The sequence below is a fragment of the Triturus cristatus genome, chromosome 4_1 (genome assembly GCF_964204655.1).
Source record: "Triturus cristatus chromosome 4_1, aTriCri1.1, whole genome shotgun sequence".
NCBI lineage: Eukaryota > Metazoa > Chordata > Amphibia > Caudata > Salamandridae > Triturus > Triturus cristatus.
The window spans coordinates 748867724-748887241 of NC_140585.1; the positions used below are offsets into that span (position 1 = coordinate 748867724).

The window sequence follows — 19518 nt, forward strand, 5'->3', positions numbered from 1 at the left end:
TTTTCCTGAACTCTGTTAGTGAAACATTCTCTATCAGTCCTGGAGAGACATTGACCACACCAGAAGTGGACTGTCAGCTGCCGCTGGACACAGTAAGAGGACTCGAGGCTCCAGGCTGTACTGGATCCGCTCCCATAACTGTAGTCTGTGATGCTGCTGAGCAGGGTTTGACCCACTCAGATCTTGAATGAAAGGGTGTTCTATTTGGGAACTTGATTCTCTCACCATAGTGAAGTTGAACATTCAAGGCTTATTGTAGGTGGTGGCAGGTGTTGGAAACTCGGGTACACCATGACACAGTAATTGTGATGTAATAAACTGAATGTCTAGGATGTGGCTGAGAAACCATTGGAGTTGGGTTGTCTTCCTCGCGTTGTAGTCCAGCCTTCCATGCTTTCAGTATTTTCTATGGCATTGTCCTACACTCTGCCAGTGAAATATTTCCTTTTGATACTGGAGAGGCATTTACCTAGAGGGGAGACGAGTAAAAATTGGACGCCATTAAGGGAGGACAGCGGTCTGGTCGGGTGAAGTGAATTCATGGCTCTCAGACATGGGCTTAATAGAGACTTTCAAAGCTCTACTCCATGACAAGATAGATTTCTCACACATTTCAGAAGCTCTTAAAACCTGTGCAGGATTAAATGTAATGCGGATTGACCACCGAATGAGGACCCCTTGGACTCGGCACTATATGGGATCATCTCACTATTTGATCACACGACCTGCTTTAAATGGAGAGAGAACAACCAGTGTGGCGGATCAGTGAACTTGGCAGGAGCCTTCTGAAAAGGTCAGAGACTGAGTGCCACTGGTATTTGATTGATCATTGCACCTATGACCTGCAACGCTCTGCCTCTTCTTATCAGTTTCCTCCTCCTTTCTTGAATCCAGCAAGAAGCTGAAGACCTGGCTCTTTGACTAATTCACCGAGGCAGACCCTCATCACCCTCCGCCTCATGCTTACACACCTGTTACAGCGCTTGGGTATCCTCACAGGTGATTAACCATGTTCGACAAATCCACATAACATAGCATAGCAGAGTGCACTCAATGGGAGATTTCATACCTAAACAAAAGATATAGTGCCAAAAACATATCCATGTCACAATCAGTACATGGCAGTCTAAAGATATGGAATGCAGTTGAGGTTAAGTTAGACCTTACTAGCTTCTTATTTCCATTAATACCCACTCTTCCGGAACATGGGTTTAAACTTAGTGATTTTGGTCACTGGAAGAGGGGGCGTTGTGTTAAAGTGGTAGATATGTTCCTAACGGGAAAGATCAAACAATTCATAAAAATTAACAAAGACTGTGAACTGGGGAATGTGGAAACTTCCAGGTATACACAAATTCGCCATTGGGTTTTGCATGGGCCTATTAAGGTAGGGGGCAACAAGGACCCACACAGTATTTGAAAATCTGATACAAAAAGTAAGCAAAGACCAACACTTAATTTCTTGTTTCTGTAAAATGCTGCTATACGATAATAAGGTGGATAGATGGCGCTGTCAGCAGGTATGGGAGGAAGAAATAGGGTCCCAGAGTATTTATGATGTAGCAAAAGTAATCACACATGCTTAGGGAATAGAATTAGGCCAGATAATTCTCCTTAGTTGACAAATCAAGCCAACATGACCCTATCTGAGTCTTGCCGGTGGGGATGTAGGCAAGGAGGAATGATACGTCATTATTTGTGGAAATTCAAGCATTGCTGTGATGTTTGGGATGGGGTCTTAATTGATGTAGAAGAATATTAATGTCAAATTCCGAATTCAAAAGAAAGTATCCTACTAAGGAGGCCTGGAGTGAGGTGGAGGAATAGGAAAACACTTGGAATTCACTCAGACTGCCTTGATAAACTATGTTGGGGATTGAGGAGGTGTCGTATGAAGTTAAGGGAGGCAAGGACCAATTTTGAAGGTTTTGGCACGTCATCCTACGGTTCTTTGCTGAAGCGCATAGAGACATAATGTCGCTAAGATGACTTGGTGCTTAACGCCGTTACTGCTGATAGAACCTCCTCATACTACTAGGAGGGGATCATATTGAAATGGAATCATTGCTTCTGGTCTCATCGTGTTCTCTAGTTTAGACAGAGTAATATTTTACACTGCACTCTCACACATGCGCGTATCAAAGGGAGAGCAGCTGAGCATATTGCTGCAAGTTATACATATGTTTGAGCATCTGTTTTTTTGTTGTGTGCACTCCACTTGAGTGTTACTGCTACATTTTCTTGTCTGTCCATTAGCTGTCTTTATCATTCACTTCATGACCGATACAAGTTAGTACCAGCACACTATCAAAGGTAGGTCAGGTGTGGGCAACCCATATTTCCATATTTTCGTATTGTCAGTCCTCTCACACATGTCCTCTCCGTGTTACTCAGAAACCTAAGCCACCAAAATAATGCCTAGATTTTGTTCCTACCTCATCCGCTCCGCCATCACGTAAAAACATCCTCTGCAAACAAAAACATAAGAAAGATCCATTTCTAATGTACATCATATACCAGTCAATTAAAACATGCCAGTGTGTACCTCACTGCCCTGCTTTTCATTACATTTTATTTGAAAAAACGATTTTGTAATAGAATATAATTTATCTTTATTTTGTAGTGGGCGATATTGGTAATTGATTTTTACAAGTTGATGTTTTCGCCAGATGCTTAAAAGATTGTGTGAGATGGGCTGTAAAGAGCTAATCGCGTTGTTGGCATTCATGTCCACTCCACAAAGTAAATGCAGCCTTTGGACTCCAGGGGAAAAAATCCTTTTATTCGATGTTTGTCCAGTGAACATGGACATTCTACATGTTCACACGAGGCAAGCCTAGTAGATCTGTATTATCCCGGTTTAGAAACAGATTTATGTGTGACTGAAGACAATTTACTCTTGTGTAACTACTTATGTTTCTTAGTCCCGGGAAGTCCATTGCAATATATACCAGTGTGACTGTATTTGTTCCTATTTCATTTACCAGAATACACAAAGAAGTGGCCAATCACTGCAGAACTAGCCACACATCTACTGCAGTTCATATGATGGGTCTGTGTAGCTTTAAATAGAATGGGAGATGCCTCATGAATTATATTTCTGGATCTTTATTGTGAATGGGTATGGAATACATTCAGTTGCAATGAAAATGAAAAATAAAGTTACCTTGGGAATTTTGGTTCATGCATAAATGTAAAAGCTAAATTGTAAACCTAAGCTATGGCGTTTGAGGTTGTATGTTCTTCTTGAAACATGGCGTTGTTTTGTTTCGCATACTTTGACAAATCATGTTTGGAAATCCTTAGGTTTATTTAACGTGGCCTGTGCCAAACTGTGCTGAAGGCTGCCCAGGCTCATGGATCAAAGATGGCTACTGTGACAAGGCCTGTAACAACTCTGCTTGTGATTGGGATGGAGGTGATTGCCTTGGTAAGAACATTTGAAACAGAATTACAGGAGGTTTTTTAAAGAACGCATTATCACTTGGTGCAGCCTTAAGTGATGTTTCGAAATTATTACCTAATTGTTCCTGTTATTAATTTTAGCGTTCACCACATACATACCTCTCCGTATTACTACTATTTTATAATGTCATTGGCTATATTGTAATTTTTATGTGGAAATTACATTATTATTCATTTAGATTCAGGATTCAATAGAGACATATGTTGAAAATAAAACTGTAGCTCGATTGGCGCTGAGAGAGCAGCTGAAGATCGATTGGCTGCTTAAGCTTCTGGTTAGCTGCTTCTGGTGCGTAAAGAAACCAGGAACACAATATCAGAATACTTTGTCCGGACAGCCATGTTCACTCTGCACCCCTGTTTGCTAGTCATTTAAAACAGTCATCAGAGAAGGAGATTAACAAACACCTACCATAGAGTCACGACAGGACGCCGTATACCAAGGAATCGTTTTCCCAAGCGGTGGTCTGTCAGATTCTGCAATCCAGTGTGGAAAACAAACTAGAAGTAAATCATGCAAAAACAAAAATCATGGGTTGTGGAGTCAGACACAAACCTGCTACCAAATTCAGTTTTTCAATGAACAAGGTGGTTCTGGAACAAGTGACATGCCTCAAAATCTGGGGATTAACTTTAACCTGCATGGTTCCCATGTTACACACCTGTCCGGTCTAAAAGATTCTTCTCTGTCAATGAAAATGAGCTTTAAAATGCTGGCCATAAGTATGAGCGGTCCTGATTTAACGGGCCTCTGCAAAGTAATCAATGCCAAATTTATGCTAATGCTCACTTATGGCTCACTGATTTTTAAAGATCACATCTCTTCCTGGCTGAACAAAGCGCAAAGAAGATGTTATAGACGTCTACTCAGTCTTCTAGATGCTGCACCATTTTCACAGATACAGCGGGAATTTGGTCTTTACAAACAATCTAATCTGCAGAAGGCCCGGTTTTTGAGATAGTATATGAAGCTGATCGATGCACCCCCAGAGTCCTTGAAGGAAATCATAAGATGAGGCATCCAAGTAAAAATAAAATCATGTGGGAACCCTATTTGAGGGGAGGCAATGGAAGCTCTTGAGGCACAGAATATCTTTAAACTCAATTTAATCCCGAAGCTTACCACAAAAATGCTGCTAAAATCAGCGAAGATAGTCTGGAATTGAGGACAAACAAGAGCTTTCTTGAAAGGCCCATGCCCGTATATGTGAGACTGTATACCAAGATCCAGGGGAAAGCACATCTATCCAGCCCCTTGAAAATGGCTTTGAAAAAAGATCTCTTGAGACCCTGAAAGGCCACAAAATTGGTCATCCAACCGGATCAATGGAACACAACTGTCGCCTATGTAATTACAAGGAGGAAAGTCTGACCCTCGTGATATGTGTATGTCCAACCCTGAAGAATTAAAGATCCTATTGGCTGAAACCGTTGTTCCTTAAACTCTGCATAAGACAATGCAATGCAGCCATCACAAAGTGCCTGAGTGGTGTGAGTGTGCACCTAACCGTGAGATGTGTGAAATTCCTTAGAAAAGCACAAAAGCTACTGAATGTGCCGCCAGAGAGCCGTTAATCTGGGGAATCATTTCTATATCCTACTTTTTAACCTCTGCGAGTAGGTGATGCCGTGAGGAGTCTGACTGCGGCCTATGCAGCCCCATTCTGTTTAGACCCTATTTGGATCTCCGGTTCTTCACCTCCAAAAATAGATACTTGGAGCATAGCTAAAAAGGATTTTTCCCATGCCACTGAAACAGCACTTTTTATTTTAAATCATAACTTTTCGCTCCAGTTTCTGGCACAGCGTCAGTGATGCTTGCTAGATTTGTTTGCATATGTCACTTTTAGGAGTTTATTCAGCTTGGGGCGTTTAGGATTGCTCTTCCTGCATCTCAAAAGAATCTGACTTGTAGAGCACAGCCACAATGAACTTTGTCAAGCTGGTCGCAGTGCCACTTTATTCAATCAAAGGTTAAAATTGCACTTTAGCTACCAGGTGAGCTGCAGAGACGCCAGTCACTTTTTAACACATGACTCACTTTACCAACAACAACCAGTTTATTGCCCATTTGTTTTCTACAGAAGCCTTGGGCACACAAGTCATTTTGTTGGCCAAAAAAGACTTCCTTGGCCCCGGAAACCTAACAAACCTCTCGGGTAGGGATTTAGTTGCGGTCCCCACTTCATTTAATTGGATCCTCCAAATGACAGTCACTTCTGAGGATAATACGGAATCAGTTTGGGCTCCAAAAGATGTCTTAAGTTTTTCCATCTCCCTGGTCCATTGCAGGTCATCCCTTTTTATTCTCATGTGACCTCAACACAGTATCCTGCCCCTTTCACCCTGATCTGTGCCTTTGCCACTTTGTTGTTTAACATCTCACCATGCACTTTAGTGGATCATGCTTATTATTGAGTTCACGATTTGCAGTACGATTGGCTGGTTGATCGTATCTGTTATATTATGTTAAATGAGGGAATTGAATGTGCTATAACATGTTTTCGTGCAGTTTTTATTGTTTTAAAGAATAATTTAGTTTTTATATTGTGATGGTTTTAAATAACTTGATACAATAAAAATGTGTCTATCTAGTATCCACTGTAGTGGACTATCCGCTGCTTGTCTGGTGGAGGGATCCTGGTTAGAGAGTTCACTAGCTTCTCTCGTGCCTGTGGATAGTAACAGACAGCAGCAGTATTTCAATAAGTAGGTGAAGGCAATGAAGAGCAAAAGGGAATGAGCTGAGCTCCAGCATCGAGGATTGCACCTGTAGTCCAACAGCGCAGGATCATGACTGTTTCCGAGAGCTCCATACACTGTTGGGGAACAAGGTGTTCCATTAACTCAAACAAGACTGTTGCCTGTTACCTTGTTGCTCAGGTAATAAGTATTTACAATTGTGAGAAAGTGGATTATCAGTTGGAGTATAGATTTCCTCCTACTAATAATAATTTAGATCTAATTTAAACCTGAGCTCAACTCTTGATAGCTGTAAAACAGAGCAGATAGGCGTAATGTAGGAGAAATGTGTTAAGATTTTATCAGTACAATCATTTACAAAGTAGAAAACACAGCCCAATAAAAATCTCACTCCAATTCATGTAATGAAATGAACAAATAGAGACCAAATTGACAGAAATCAGATGGAGGAACCCGGAGATATGATTTTTATAAACTTTGAGATCCTAAATAGGGCCTAAAAGCACAAAGCGCCAATCGTGGTTATCTGGTCCCTCTAGACCTGGTCCAAGTCAAAATGTAAGGTTGACCACAATGAAGCATGGGTAGGATACAGGAACCAGGTTTGTCATAGGGGAAAGTGTACCTTCTGACTTAATCTTTTTTCTGGAATATACTTCTTTATGACGACACCGTTGGCGGGTCGCGCTGCAGGGTAGATTCAAAGAAAGGCTACTTGACGGCAGCTGGCTGAAGCGCAGGGCCTCAGTGGGAGCCTTAGCTCCAGCGGGAACTTCGAAGCTCTCAACATCGAAGGTGGGAAAACTCAGAGCAGCCAAAATTGAGGCCCAGAAAGGTGTTGGCGTTGTCGGATTACTGGTGGGCTTTGGTCCAGTTGAAGTACTTGCGTTTGGATTTAGAAACTTTTCTGGAAGTCAGGATCCTTTCATTGTGACAAAACAGTAAGTTGAGTTCGACTGGCAATTCAACATCGGCAGCTGCGACTCTAATGCAGTTCAGTGGTAGCCTCTGGTTCTTATAGGCAAAAATTCTGAAAAAGTTTTAAGTGTCCAGTCTTGCAATTTTGAAGGGGTAAAAAATACACTCTAAAACAAGCGTAGGGTTCAGGGCCTTTAAAGGCATCACTTTGGGGTTATGATTCGATCTCTCAGAACCGCCAGCAGGATTCAGGACAAATCCAGTTGGAACTGGTCGGCTGGGGTCAACAGAGATTCGGGCTTTTTGCAGATTTTGTGTTCCTGGAGCTGAACAGGAGGCAAGCCATATTGCCCTTTGAGTCCACGCTTCTATTTCTGGATACAACTGGGGAGCAGGTCAACCCCCTTCTGCCTTCCACAGGTCCTGGGTTGTTCTGAAGATGGTGCTGAGGATGCCACTTTTATGCCCCTTGCCAGCCTGTGGGTGAGGGAAACTCCTGGCCACTCCCTGACAGTGGGGTAAAGGTTCCCACAGGTGCCCCTACACACTTATGCAGCACTTATGCAGCACTTCCTGTTTGTCTTACTGTAAACTATCCCGCAGTGGCCCTCTTTACCTAAACCTAATATGGCAAAACCGTTATTCCCTTGTCCAGAGCTCCGTGGCTAGTTTAATGGACAAACCCCTGTGGTCACTCTAAACTGGTTCTGGGGGCGGCCACTCTCCTATTGAGATTGGTACCGAGTTAGATATCAGGATAATGACAGGCAAGGCCCAGGTGTGAGGTACATCTACTTGTGACAAGGTTGGCACCCTTTGAAGTCTAATTAACTTCCTGTAAACAGCCCAGATGGCTGTCCTCTAAGGGGCTAAAACATCTCTCCGCATCCATGCCTTTTGTCCACTGTCAGGGAGCATATACATCTCACTCTAGGAGAGCCATTAACAGTCAGGTGACACTGAACACTGGTAGAAAAACAGATTTGTCCCAGGCAAGAAAATGGCAACTTTCTAAAAGGGGCATTTTCAAAATAGTAATTTAAAATGCTACTTGACCATTAGATTAGATTTTGAGTCCTTGAGTCCCGGTTCTAGCTATTCCCAAACTAAACTTATGCATTATATTGTTAAAATGTGACGCAGTACTTGTCTGCGAGGGGAGCCAGCCTTGCTATAATGAAAACCGACTTGAGAGATTTTTCAATGCCAAGACATGTAACATTTAAGTATACGTTGTACTTTTTTAAATACCAGGGACTCTACCCTGTGGGTATTTAGGGCCTAACTTAGTGGTAATTTATAAGTATAAGAAAGGAAGTTTTAGGACTGGCAAAAGATTTATTTTTCCAGGTCGAATTTGCAGTTTCAAAACTGAATTCTTAAGACATGCTTTGTCTCATCACTTTAATGGTGGCACAATAGTTCACTAACAGGTGCTGGGTACCATATACTAGGGACTTAAAGTTAAGTCAAATGCGCAAGTTAACATTTTTAACCAGTTTGACACGTTTGTAGGAGTCTGGGCACATGCAGGGGTCTAGTTATCATGGTCCCAGTGTACAGATTCCAAAGACCAAAAGCAAAGTTTTAAAAAATGGGGGTCACCATGTAAAAAGAGGCATTTTCTTGCAACAATGTATTGTTTGAGTACAGTAGAGCTGCCAGTACTTATCTGTTTAACCACTGTCGATGTTGTGGAATATTACAAACTGCTACCACAAACTACATTAGCTATAGCCAACAGCTGGTTGCGGCTACGATTAATTATAAAGGACTACTACCAAGTATAGCTGGGACTTCCATTGACAAAGAAGCTGCTGCTAAGCTCTACCAATGGTCTGCCCCTAGACAATCATTCATATGTAAAACAGTGGCCATTGAGGGTGGAAGGAGAGGCAGAGGCATGAATGTGTGATCTTCAGGACTCAGTAAGAACCATATAAACGGCACACATGTTCAGATTGTTAGAGTTGCCACTGCAAGCTAATCAAGAGTGTGCCAGGGGAAGGTGATTTACCAAGCAGCTAGGCAAACTCGCCTGATGGTAGTAAACATGCAAATGGTATATAGACTCACCACAACTGGGACCTTCCAACTAACAGATTCTATTTGTTGGGGTACAGCAGTGAGAATGCTAAATTGTTGGAGCATGGCAACCTCGAAATACACATATTGTACCGAAATCGCCATGATGTAATAGCTCATAACGAGGTCGTAGTAACTTCCGGCAAGCAAATAACAACAGCAAGTGCTCCCACCTAATTCCTAAGGTAAGGATCACTCAATAATTTATACCAAAGTCACAAATCGTTCAAGCCCTCTAGTGCTGGCTAACTCATAATTATGCTCAAAGCCATCAGAGCCAAACTAAATGCTAATGCCAACCAAGTACTCAGCTGATGTTTTTTTTTCTTCTGAAGGCCTTTAGCATTCTCTTATCCTGGTCTCCTCGTTTGAATGGCATATTTTCTTTATTAGCCTGGTCCATTGTCCCAGTGCATAGGACAGTGATATGTTAACTATTCATCGGCTTAAAAGCCCTAGCAATGCTATGCATGACATCATTATCTGTTTTTCCATCACACATGTCCTAGTGTATGTTGTATCCTACTCAAGAAGGGCACAGTCAAAAGTAGAAAGTCAAGTCTTGTATACTTGCATCTCCAATAGGCTATAGCAAAACATGTATTTGTGTGGATGCTGTGTGCCTGAAGACCCTGTAGCTTAGGCTCATCATTGATTTGTATGTTGTCCTTCACTCAGTATTCATTTGTCACTGAGGGATGGAAGAAAGAAGAGTGTCTTATGACCGACATAGTTGGCTGAGTAGTAAATATAGATGTTTAAAATAGATGGATAATACGTTCTTCATCATACTTTCCTCTCTGGGATCTCAGTTTCCAAATTAAAACAAGCATTTGCAATGCAATAGGTCTCGCATTTGCGAGAGTTTAAGGTATTGGCATTGTAAATGGCAATGCCTTTTATTTATCTGTTTTGATAATTAACACATAAAAGGCATTGTCATTTAAAATGCCAATCACTCAAACTCTTGTCTACATGCTCCACGTACTTAAAAGGGACTGTGATGCAGGAGACGAGGCAAAAGGGAATATGGAAACAGGAAAGGTAGGATGAATAAAAGGGTGATTCAGGAAGATTTCGAGGAACTACGTTACTTACAAATTCATATTTTGAGAAAAATGGATTGTCTAGGATTGACTTGTAATGAATTCTGCCCCTGAATGTACATGGATTCAAAGCTGATGCTGAGATGCAGGATGGTTGTTTACATCCAACTGGGATGGTTTGTGCTCTGCATTGCTTTATGCATCGTGTACAGGTTTCCCGTAGGTGGATGGGTGAATGATGACTGGGCGCTGTAACCTTAAATCATACCATCATGAGTGCAACAGTCCTTCGCAGGGCAGATGAGGGGTGCAGATAACAAGGTATGTATTAGTGGTTTCTTGATTGCTTATTTAGAGAAAATGATTAGGAGGAGCCTGAATTTGGACACTCGAAGCCTACCAATGTATGGCTTGACAACTTAATTAAAGGATCAATTAGCTGCTTTCTGTGGCTGCACATAAGAGAGAGAGAGTGAGCAAGGCGAATGACTTATCGACGAAGAATAGAAACAAAGAGTTATGTAGACAGAGGAAGAGGTAATGGAAGAACGGGGATGTTTGACAAACAGGAGAACTATGGAAAATGAAGTGTTAGTGATATAAGTGAGACTGAAGAGAGAGAATGACAGAGAAATGAATGAGATCGAGGCGGAAGCGGAAGAAGGCGCTATGTAGACAAAAGGGTGCATAAGTTCCAGGGCGATTGAGTTGTATTGGAAAAAAGAGGTGCGCGCGAACTCGATGTATAAGGTACATTGAGGAACGAGTGAAGAACACAGAGGGTGAGATGTATTCCTTTATTTGGTTTGTGACGTATTACAAATTCATAATAAAAGTAAAAGTATAGGCAGCAGTCCTTGATGACTGCTTGTCCCATCGAGTCTGCCTCATCAATGGTGGTTTTGAAGGTGTTTTTTAGTGGGGCTTGAAGGTAGACGTTTTAGGTTCAATTGTACAGGATTGAAATGGAGGTGCATTGATGGGCCGGGGCAGAGAGAGTGGTGCACATAGATTAACGGAGAAATAAAAAGAACGGGGAAGATGGAGGACTCAGAAAGAAAAACACAAAAGGTGAATATGTTTTATCTTTCAAATATTGTCAAAGTTGGAAATTAACAAAGTTTTTTTTGGCACGTACAATATGAACCACTGGCATCTAATCAAAAGGTGTAACTTATATTGGCAGCTGATGGAAATAATGTTGATTTAATCTGTGGAGCGAAGGCTTTGCACAGTTCTCTGCAGCAGGCACGTTACCCTACGAGCTGCCTGATCAGCTATAGACTGTAGAAAAGGGATGAAGCAAACAAGAGCGAAAGAAGGAAAGTGAATGAAAAAAGAGGGGAGAAGTGGAAAAGCAGAGAAAGAACAGATGGGGAGGGGATACGAGGAACAAGGACACAGCAAAAACGGTGGGGGTGAAAGAGTGGGTGTTGGACGAGGCGAGCCCAGAATAGAGAACATTTTGTACGCAGGGAATCCTTGCGCAGTGGCATCGCGTTACAGCTGGTAATTTACTGGCTTGAACACCTAGGAAATGAGAAGTGGGGACGATATAGCAAGTCACTTATTAGGTAAGAAATAGTCTACTGAGTAATAGCTGGGCTTGAGCAGTACAGTATGTCAGCGCCCACAGTGAGACAGCGAGGAGAAAGTGCTCGACAATATACCATTGTACAGGGATGTATATCAGCGGCGACTCCGAAAGACGCAGTGCAACAGCTCCAGGAGCGAGGGCTTGGAGGCGGCCCGGTCTGAGCAGAGGCTGCTGGGTAGGCAGCGATGGGAGTGCATTAACTAGGAAAGTGAAAGCGCGTTGTGCTCAAACGTGAGCCGTACACGTGCACATCACCTGTCCAGCCGCGCGTGCACATCTTCTGTCCCTTTTTGCCAAAGAAACCGACGACAATAGATCTCACCAAGACGAACAGCGCATGCGCTGTGTCGCTAGGCAAGACCTTAAAATGGTCTTGGCACAGTTTGCTAAAACCTTGTTCTCTTTATTAGTACGGCAGCTCTGAGAAAGGCAAATCGGAATACTTCATAAGTTCATAAAAGACAGCTTGTAAATGTTGACATTTATTACACACACTTTTCACTGGTCAGTTGAGATAAGATAGTAGGCTTTAAATAGATCAATTTCTGTTTCTTTGAAGGAAAGCACACAGTCATAACTAAATGCTAATGCACACAGATGTATATTCGAACACAAGCAAATGGTCGGACTCCATGTTCAAACTAAAGATCTATACTAATTTATGTTTAGCATTTGTGTGTTTCTTTATAATGGAATGGGTGGTGTGAACTTGGTCTCTTATAATATTTGTTTTAAATATGCTTGTCTTTCCTGCAGGTAGTACTGGTGGAAGTCGTTTCATTCCTGGCGCTGCTGGAGGAGGAGGAGGTGGTGGAATTGGCCAGCCCTGGCATTTTGGTGTGGGAATCAGCGGTGTTTCCTACTGTAATGCGGGATGCGCAAATTCTTGGCTAGCAGATAAATTCTGTGATCAGGCTTGTAACGTCCTTTCATGTGGATTTGATGCTGGTGATTGTGGCCCAGGTATTCATTATTTGCAATTGTTTTGCTTTGCTGATATGCTGATAAGAATGTGTTTATCCATCAATCCATAAGTGAAAAGTTTAACTTGAATTTTATGGATGTCTCTGAATGATTTAAATTTTGTTATTCTATAGAAACTGTTGGATGTAGGGCTTGCACAGACTGTAGACGTGCTCACGGTCATCTTATATCCAACACCAGGGTTATGAGGCAGAAGAGAAGCCTGACCACCCTTGAGTGGGCAGTCACATTTGACAGTAATCTATGAGCTAGAGCTGTCCTTTGTGCTGGAAATAATAAAGAAGGATGTTTCAGTTGAAAGAAATACATGTTCGAGGCATATGAGCTGCAGATTACACACTTGTGCATAGATCGCCATCTGGTGTTGGGCCCGGATATTTGCAGTTTGTTTTTCCTCTTGGAAAGTCTTTGGAAGTCACGAGGTCGGTGACTCCTCCTTTGGATCGTATTGCGCATGGGCTTCGGCTCCATCCTCAGATTGTTTTTTTCCGCCATCGGGCTCGGATGTAACCTTCGCGCTCCGGTTCCAAACAGCTTCCAGTTCGACGGTCGACGCGCAATACTCACCCCAAACCGCGGTATTGTTTCGATCGACGGCGGCCTTTGGGCCTCTCCAAGCTTCGGTCCTGGCTAATGGAAAGGACTCCATTTAAAAAGTGCCCTCGATGTGGGTCCAAATTCCCCCACACCAATCTCCACGAGGTATGCAATCTCTGCCTCTCCCCTGAACACGAGGCTCGAGGCTGTCCGGTGTGTAAGTCCTTCTGGTCCAAAAAGACTATTCGGGACCGAAGAGCCAGAAGAACTATGGCGCACTCCTAGACGACGATTCCGGTCGACATCTTCGGAGAAGGCATCAACGCTCCAGAGCGTTACACCGAAGAGGGCCTTGTCAGCGCTTCCGAGGCCGACGACTCAGATGTGGAGGACATCACCCCGGCGCAGAGGGTCGTGAGTACTGATCCCCCCCCCCTGCCGGCACCGAAAAAAGCTCCGGTCACACCTTCGCCTCCGGGCCTAGGCAAGACCAAGGACACTGCTTCCAACACCGCACCTTCGGGCCCGGTAAAGAAGCCAAGCAAGCCTTCCGGCTGCTCGGGCTCGAGCCAGCCTATTCTCGGTGCCAATAAACACGCTTCGGCACCGAAAAAGAAGCCAGCCTCCATATCGACACCGAGCTCCGCACCGAAGCACTCTGGGTCGAAACCCAGGTCTTCGGCACCGGCACCGACCCCACCTTCGGTGCCGACCAAAGCACACAAGGCCACCGGCACCGACACTTCGAGGCCGAAATCCATCTCGGCGCCGACCAAGCGTCCAGAGGTTCCCAAACCAGGTTCCAAACAACAAACCGGCACGGAAAAGCCTAAAAAGCCAACGGCCCCGACGCCTTCGGCGCTGACGGACTGAACCAGCCTCACCGGACTTATTTCACCGGATCCCTTGCAAAAAACACTCACCAAGGATCCAAAAACTGGACATTTGACACTTTCTTCCAAAAAGAGACATTTGGAGAAGCCTGCTCCACCTCCGCCTCCTAAGAGGAAGGACTCTGCTACCTCTCCGTTCAGAATACCTTCCCCACCTCTTCCACCTCCTCCACCTTCTCCACCTCCACCCCCTCCACCTTCTCCACCTCCACCCCCTCCGCCTTCTCCACCCCAACCTCATCGTTCTCCCACCCCTTCTCCACACAATGATGATCACGGGGACCCATATTACCTATGCTTAAAGGAGTGGTAAAGCATGCGCCAGAAGTTTTTAAGGACCCAGTTAGGGCCAGGGTCATTAACCCGCGCATAGAAAAGAAATACAAAGCTGCCCCCACAGATCCCTCCTACATCAGAGGGCCAGCGCCACTAGATTCCCTAGTGGTGTCCACTGCACGCAAAAGGGCAAATTCCCAGGCGTCAGGCGAAGCACCACCACCTGACAAAGAGTCAAAGCTACTGGATGCATCAGGAAAGCGCACTGCGTCACAAGCAGCCAATATTTGGCGTATCGCCAATACTCAAGCGCTATTGGCCAGATATGACAGGGCACATTATGACGAGTTAGAAAGCATAATGCACCACCTCCCTGAAAAATATAAGGCTAGGGCCAACGAACTAATTCAAGAGGGTAAGACTATCACTAACACCTCTATACGCTGTGCCTTAGATGCAGCAGACACAGCTTCCAGGGCCATCAATACCAGCGTCCTCCTCCGTCGCCATACTTGGCTAAGAATATCAGGGTTTAAACCGGAGGTACAAGCCTCCATCCTTAACCATCCCTTTGACCAGGAACATCTATTTGGCCCAAAGGTGGATGAGGCCCTAGAAAAAATGAAGAAGGATACGGATACGGCGAAGTCCATGGGGATCTTACAGTCACACCCTCCTATACGCGCCTTTCGCCGCTCTTCCTTTCGAAGTACATCTAGAGGTTACTCCTCAGACACCGCGTCCACTTCGTACAAATCCCCCACTCAGTCCACCTTCACGAGGGGTTATCAAAGAGGCGGCTATAGGGGTAACAATAATAAAGGCAGAGGCAAAAAAAACAACGCCCGCTCTGCCACAGCGACTATCCAATGACTTCCCCCCGCTCCCCCCAGACCATTCCACTCCGGTCGGGGGCAGACTCCAACATTTCCTTCCCGTCTGGGCTACCATCACCTCAGACAAATGGGTGACACAAATAATTCAATCAGGCTACTGCCTATAACTAATATCTACCCCCCAAACATTTCACCCAGGCAGCGCCCAATGTCACAAGAACATTTATTACTCCTAAAGCAGGAGGTAATCTCCCTCCTGCAAAAACAGGCAATAGAACCCGTTCCTACCAACCAACAAAACATGGGAGTTTACTCCCTATATGTTCTCATACCAAAAAGGGACGAGACTCTGCGGACCATCCTAGATCTCCGGCCCATAAACACATACATACACTCCGACCATTTTCATATGGTAACGCTTCAGTAGGTACTTCAGCTCCTCTCCCAAAACGACTTTTTGACCACCTTAGACCTAAAATACGCTTATTTTCACATTCCAGTGCACAAAGCTCACCGCAAGTACCTCAGATTTGTAGTGGACGGACACCACTTCCAATTCAAAGTGCTCCCGTTCGGAGTCACAACAGCGCCAAGGGTATTCACCAAGTGCCTAGCAGTGGTAACAGCACATTTGCGAAGACAACACATCCACGTCTTCTCATACTTAGACGACTGGCTGATAAAAGCCAGGTCATAAAATCAGTGTGTTCAACACACATCCACCACCATTCAATTACTCCACCAGCTGCGCTTCGCAGTAAACCACCAGAAGTCCCATCTCCAACCATCCCACATAAGACAATACCTTGGTGCCACCATAGACACCTCAAGAGCACTAGCCTACCCCAATCCTGCCAGGATTGCAAGCATTCAAGCTTTACGCGCAAAATTCATAGTACAACACTCCCTTCCAGCTCGAGTGTTTATGCAACTAATAGGGATGATGGCCTCTTGCATTTTCATAGTGCCTCACGCAAGACTCCAGATGCGTCCTCTCCAAGAGTGCTTAGCGCGCCAATGGAACCAGGCCCAGGGTCAATTAACAGATCTGGTGTTGGTAGACGGTCGCACCCATCGCTCTCTGCAGTGGTGGAACACCACAAACCTTTCCAAAGGTCAACCGTTCCTGGACCCGGTTTCTCAAATAGTACTGACAACTGACGCATCGCACTCCGGATGGGGAGCTCAACTACTACATCTCACCACACAGGGCAAGTGGACACCTCAACAAAAGTTACTCCATATCAACCATCTGGAGTTACTAGAAATCTTCTTAACCCTAAAATCTTTTCAAACTCAAATTTCAGGCAAGGCAGTCCTGATCCGAACAGACAACATAACAGCCATGTATTATATTCAAAAACAAGACGGCACACACTCTCCACAGCTCTCTCACCTAGCTCAGAGCATATGGAGATGGGCAATACCCCAGAAAATCTTTCTCCTAGCTCAGCATGTCCCAGGAGTCCAAAACACAGTGGCAGATCTGCTCAGCAGGCAGACACAACAGATCCACGAATGGGAGCTTCACCCGCAAGTTCTTCACCCGTACTTTCAAATGTGGGGGCATCCACAGATAGACCTCGTCGCCACCCACGAAAACGCCAAATGCCCAAGCTTCGCCGCCAGATACCCACACCCATTGTCCAAAGGAAATGCGATATGGATGAACTGGTCAGGCAGATTTGCGTACGCTTTTCCGCCTCTCCCACTCATTCCACTAGTGGTGCGCAAACTACAACAACACTCCCTCACACTAAACCTAGTAGCTCCAACGTGGGCCAGACAACCGTGGTATACCACACTGCTGGAACTATCTGTAGTGCCGCACCAAAAACTACACCTCTCTCCACACCTCTTAACCCAGAACCATGGAGAGATCAAACACCCGGACCCAGCGCAGCTCAACCTTGCGATCTGGCTCCTGAAATCCTAGAATTCGGGTACCTAAATCTTCCCCCTGACTGTATAAACGTCATCAGAGAAACTAGAAGACCTACCACTAGAGCGTGCTACGCCGCCAAGTGGAAACGTTTTGTTGTTTATTGCCATAACAACACCATCAGTCCACTGGACGTGTCCATTCAACACATAATAGGCTACTTACTCCACCTACAAAGGTGCAATCTAGCCTATACGTCCATTCGACTACACCTCGCAGCTATTGCAGCTTACCTACAAAACAGGCAACATCTCTCACTCTTCAGAGTACCTGCCATTAAAGCCTTCATGGAAGGCCTTAAAAGAATAATTCCCCCCAGAGTGCCACCCTCACCTGTGTGGAACTTAAATATCGTTCTCACAAGGCTAATGGGGCCTCCCTTCGAACCTCTGCATAAATCCGAACAACAATTCCTAACATGGAAAACCGCCTTTCTTGTAGCCATCACAGGAAGGGTCAGTGAGATACAAGCACTTACCATTCAAGAACCCTTTCTCCAAATGCACCATAACAAGGTTGTTCTCCGTACGAACCCAAAATTCCTCCCTAAAGTCATTTCTCCCTTTCACCTAAACCAAACAGTAGAACTACCAGTATTTTTCTCGCAACCACAGACCGTTGCAGAAAGGGCTCTTCACACACTGGATGTCAAACGAGCCTTACTCTACTACATTCAGAGAACACAACCTTTCCGTAAGACCAAACAACTGTTTGTTTCTTTCTCTCCACCGCACAAAGGTAACCCCATCTCAAAATCGGGGATAGCTAGGTGGATTGTAAAATGCATTCAAATCTGCTACCATAAAGCAAAGCGAACGCTGTCCATTCCCCCGAAAGCCCATTCAACACGAAAAATAGGGGCTTCCATGGCATTCTTAGGGAACATCCCATTAGATGATATCTGCAAAGCAGCTACATGGTCAACACCGCACACTTTCACCAAACACTATTGTGTAGATGTGCAAACTAAGCAACAAGCTAGTGTGGGCCAGGCTGTACTCAAAACGTTATTTCAAACCACTGCAACAGATACGGGTGGTCGCCGCTAACGGTGGGTACTGCTATATAATCTATGCACAAGTGTGTAATCTGCAGCTCATATGCCTCGAACGGAATATGCTACTTACCAGTATGCATCTGTTCTTGGCATGTAGAGCTGCCGATCTACACACGCCCACCCGCCTCCCCGGCTACCTGTATCTGTCCCAGTTTATCTTATTTAGATAGCACACACATGGGCATCTTCACTGTTACTACTACGCTCCATCTTTCCCTGCTGGCGAAAAACAATCTGAGGATGGAGCCGAAGCCCATGCGCAATACGATCCAAAGGAGGAGTCACCGACCTCGTGACTTCCAAAGACTTTCCCAGAGGAAAAACAAACTGCAAACATCCGGGCCCAACACCAGATGGCGATCTATGCACAAGTGTGTAGATCTGCAGCTCTACATGCCAACAGATGCATACTGGTAAGTAGCATATTCCTTACTGATGAATACTTCTATGTGCAGATTCCTCGCCTGTTTTTTTGTTTAAATCTGTTTATTGTCATTTTTGCTTTTTCAATAGGTACATACCCATTAGCTCCTTCTTGTATATAGATAACAACACCTCATTCATAACATAATACTTGGTCACAGAGGGATACAAAGAGCTAGCTAGTCGTGCAAGTTAATGGCAACCCTGTGGGCACTGATGTGACATATGTATCCTATATCATGCATGACGTTGCTCAAAACACTTATGGTTACTCTTCGTGTTACCATACAATCCTGAACTGTGGAGGCGGGTATTAACCTAATGAGGACAATGTAAAAGAAGGAAGGAATGAAGAGGAGAACTTGTATGTGAAACTCTGCTTGACCCCCCACCCCGCACCCACCCACTTAAGTGCACCATTCCCTGTATGGTCTCCATGTGTACCAGCTAGCCCTATGAGTGAACCAGATGCGGGACTGTCGCATCTGTACCCCTATATAGTCGCTATTAGGAAGGCCCAACCATCCGCAACCCCACCTCCGTGGTATCAACTCTCCCCAGCGAGGAACCCCCCGTTGGCTCGTCAGAGGTCTGCAACTCTGATAGAATAGCCTCTCAGTCCGCAGCCAGAGGAAAGCGCCAGAGTCCCAACAGATCCTCCCTGCGCAGGGCAACGCTCTCTGCATTGGCCCAGTTAAGTGAGGAGTGACGCCACGCCGCAAACTGTGGGGCACCAGGTGCCTTCCAGTGTTTAGT

General features: G+C 44.7%; 1 protein-coding gene across 1 annotated transcript in view; it reads left to right on the forward strand.

Annotated features, from left to right (window-relative positions):
* The window catches only part of GNPTAB (N-acetylglucosamine-1-phosphate transferase subunits alpha and beta), a 644942-nt gene that overhangs the window by 339328 nt on the left and 286096 nt on the right, over positions 1–19518 (forward strand). Inside the window, exons 11-12 of the mRNA XM_085653265.1 lie at positions 3307–3430; positions 12571–12777. Of these exons, the coding sequence (XP_085509391.1) occupies positions 3307–3430; positions 12571–12777 (331 nt within the window). The remainder of the gene's footprint in view (positions 1–3306; positions 3431–12570; positions 12778–19518) is intronic.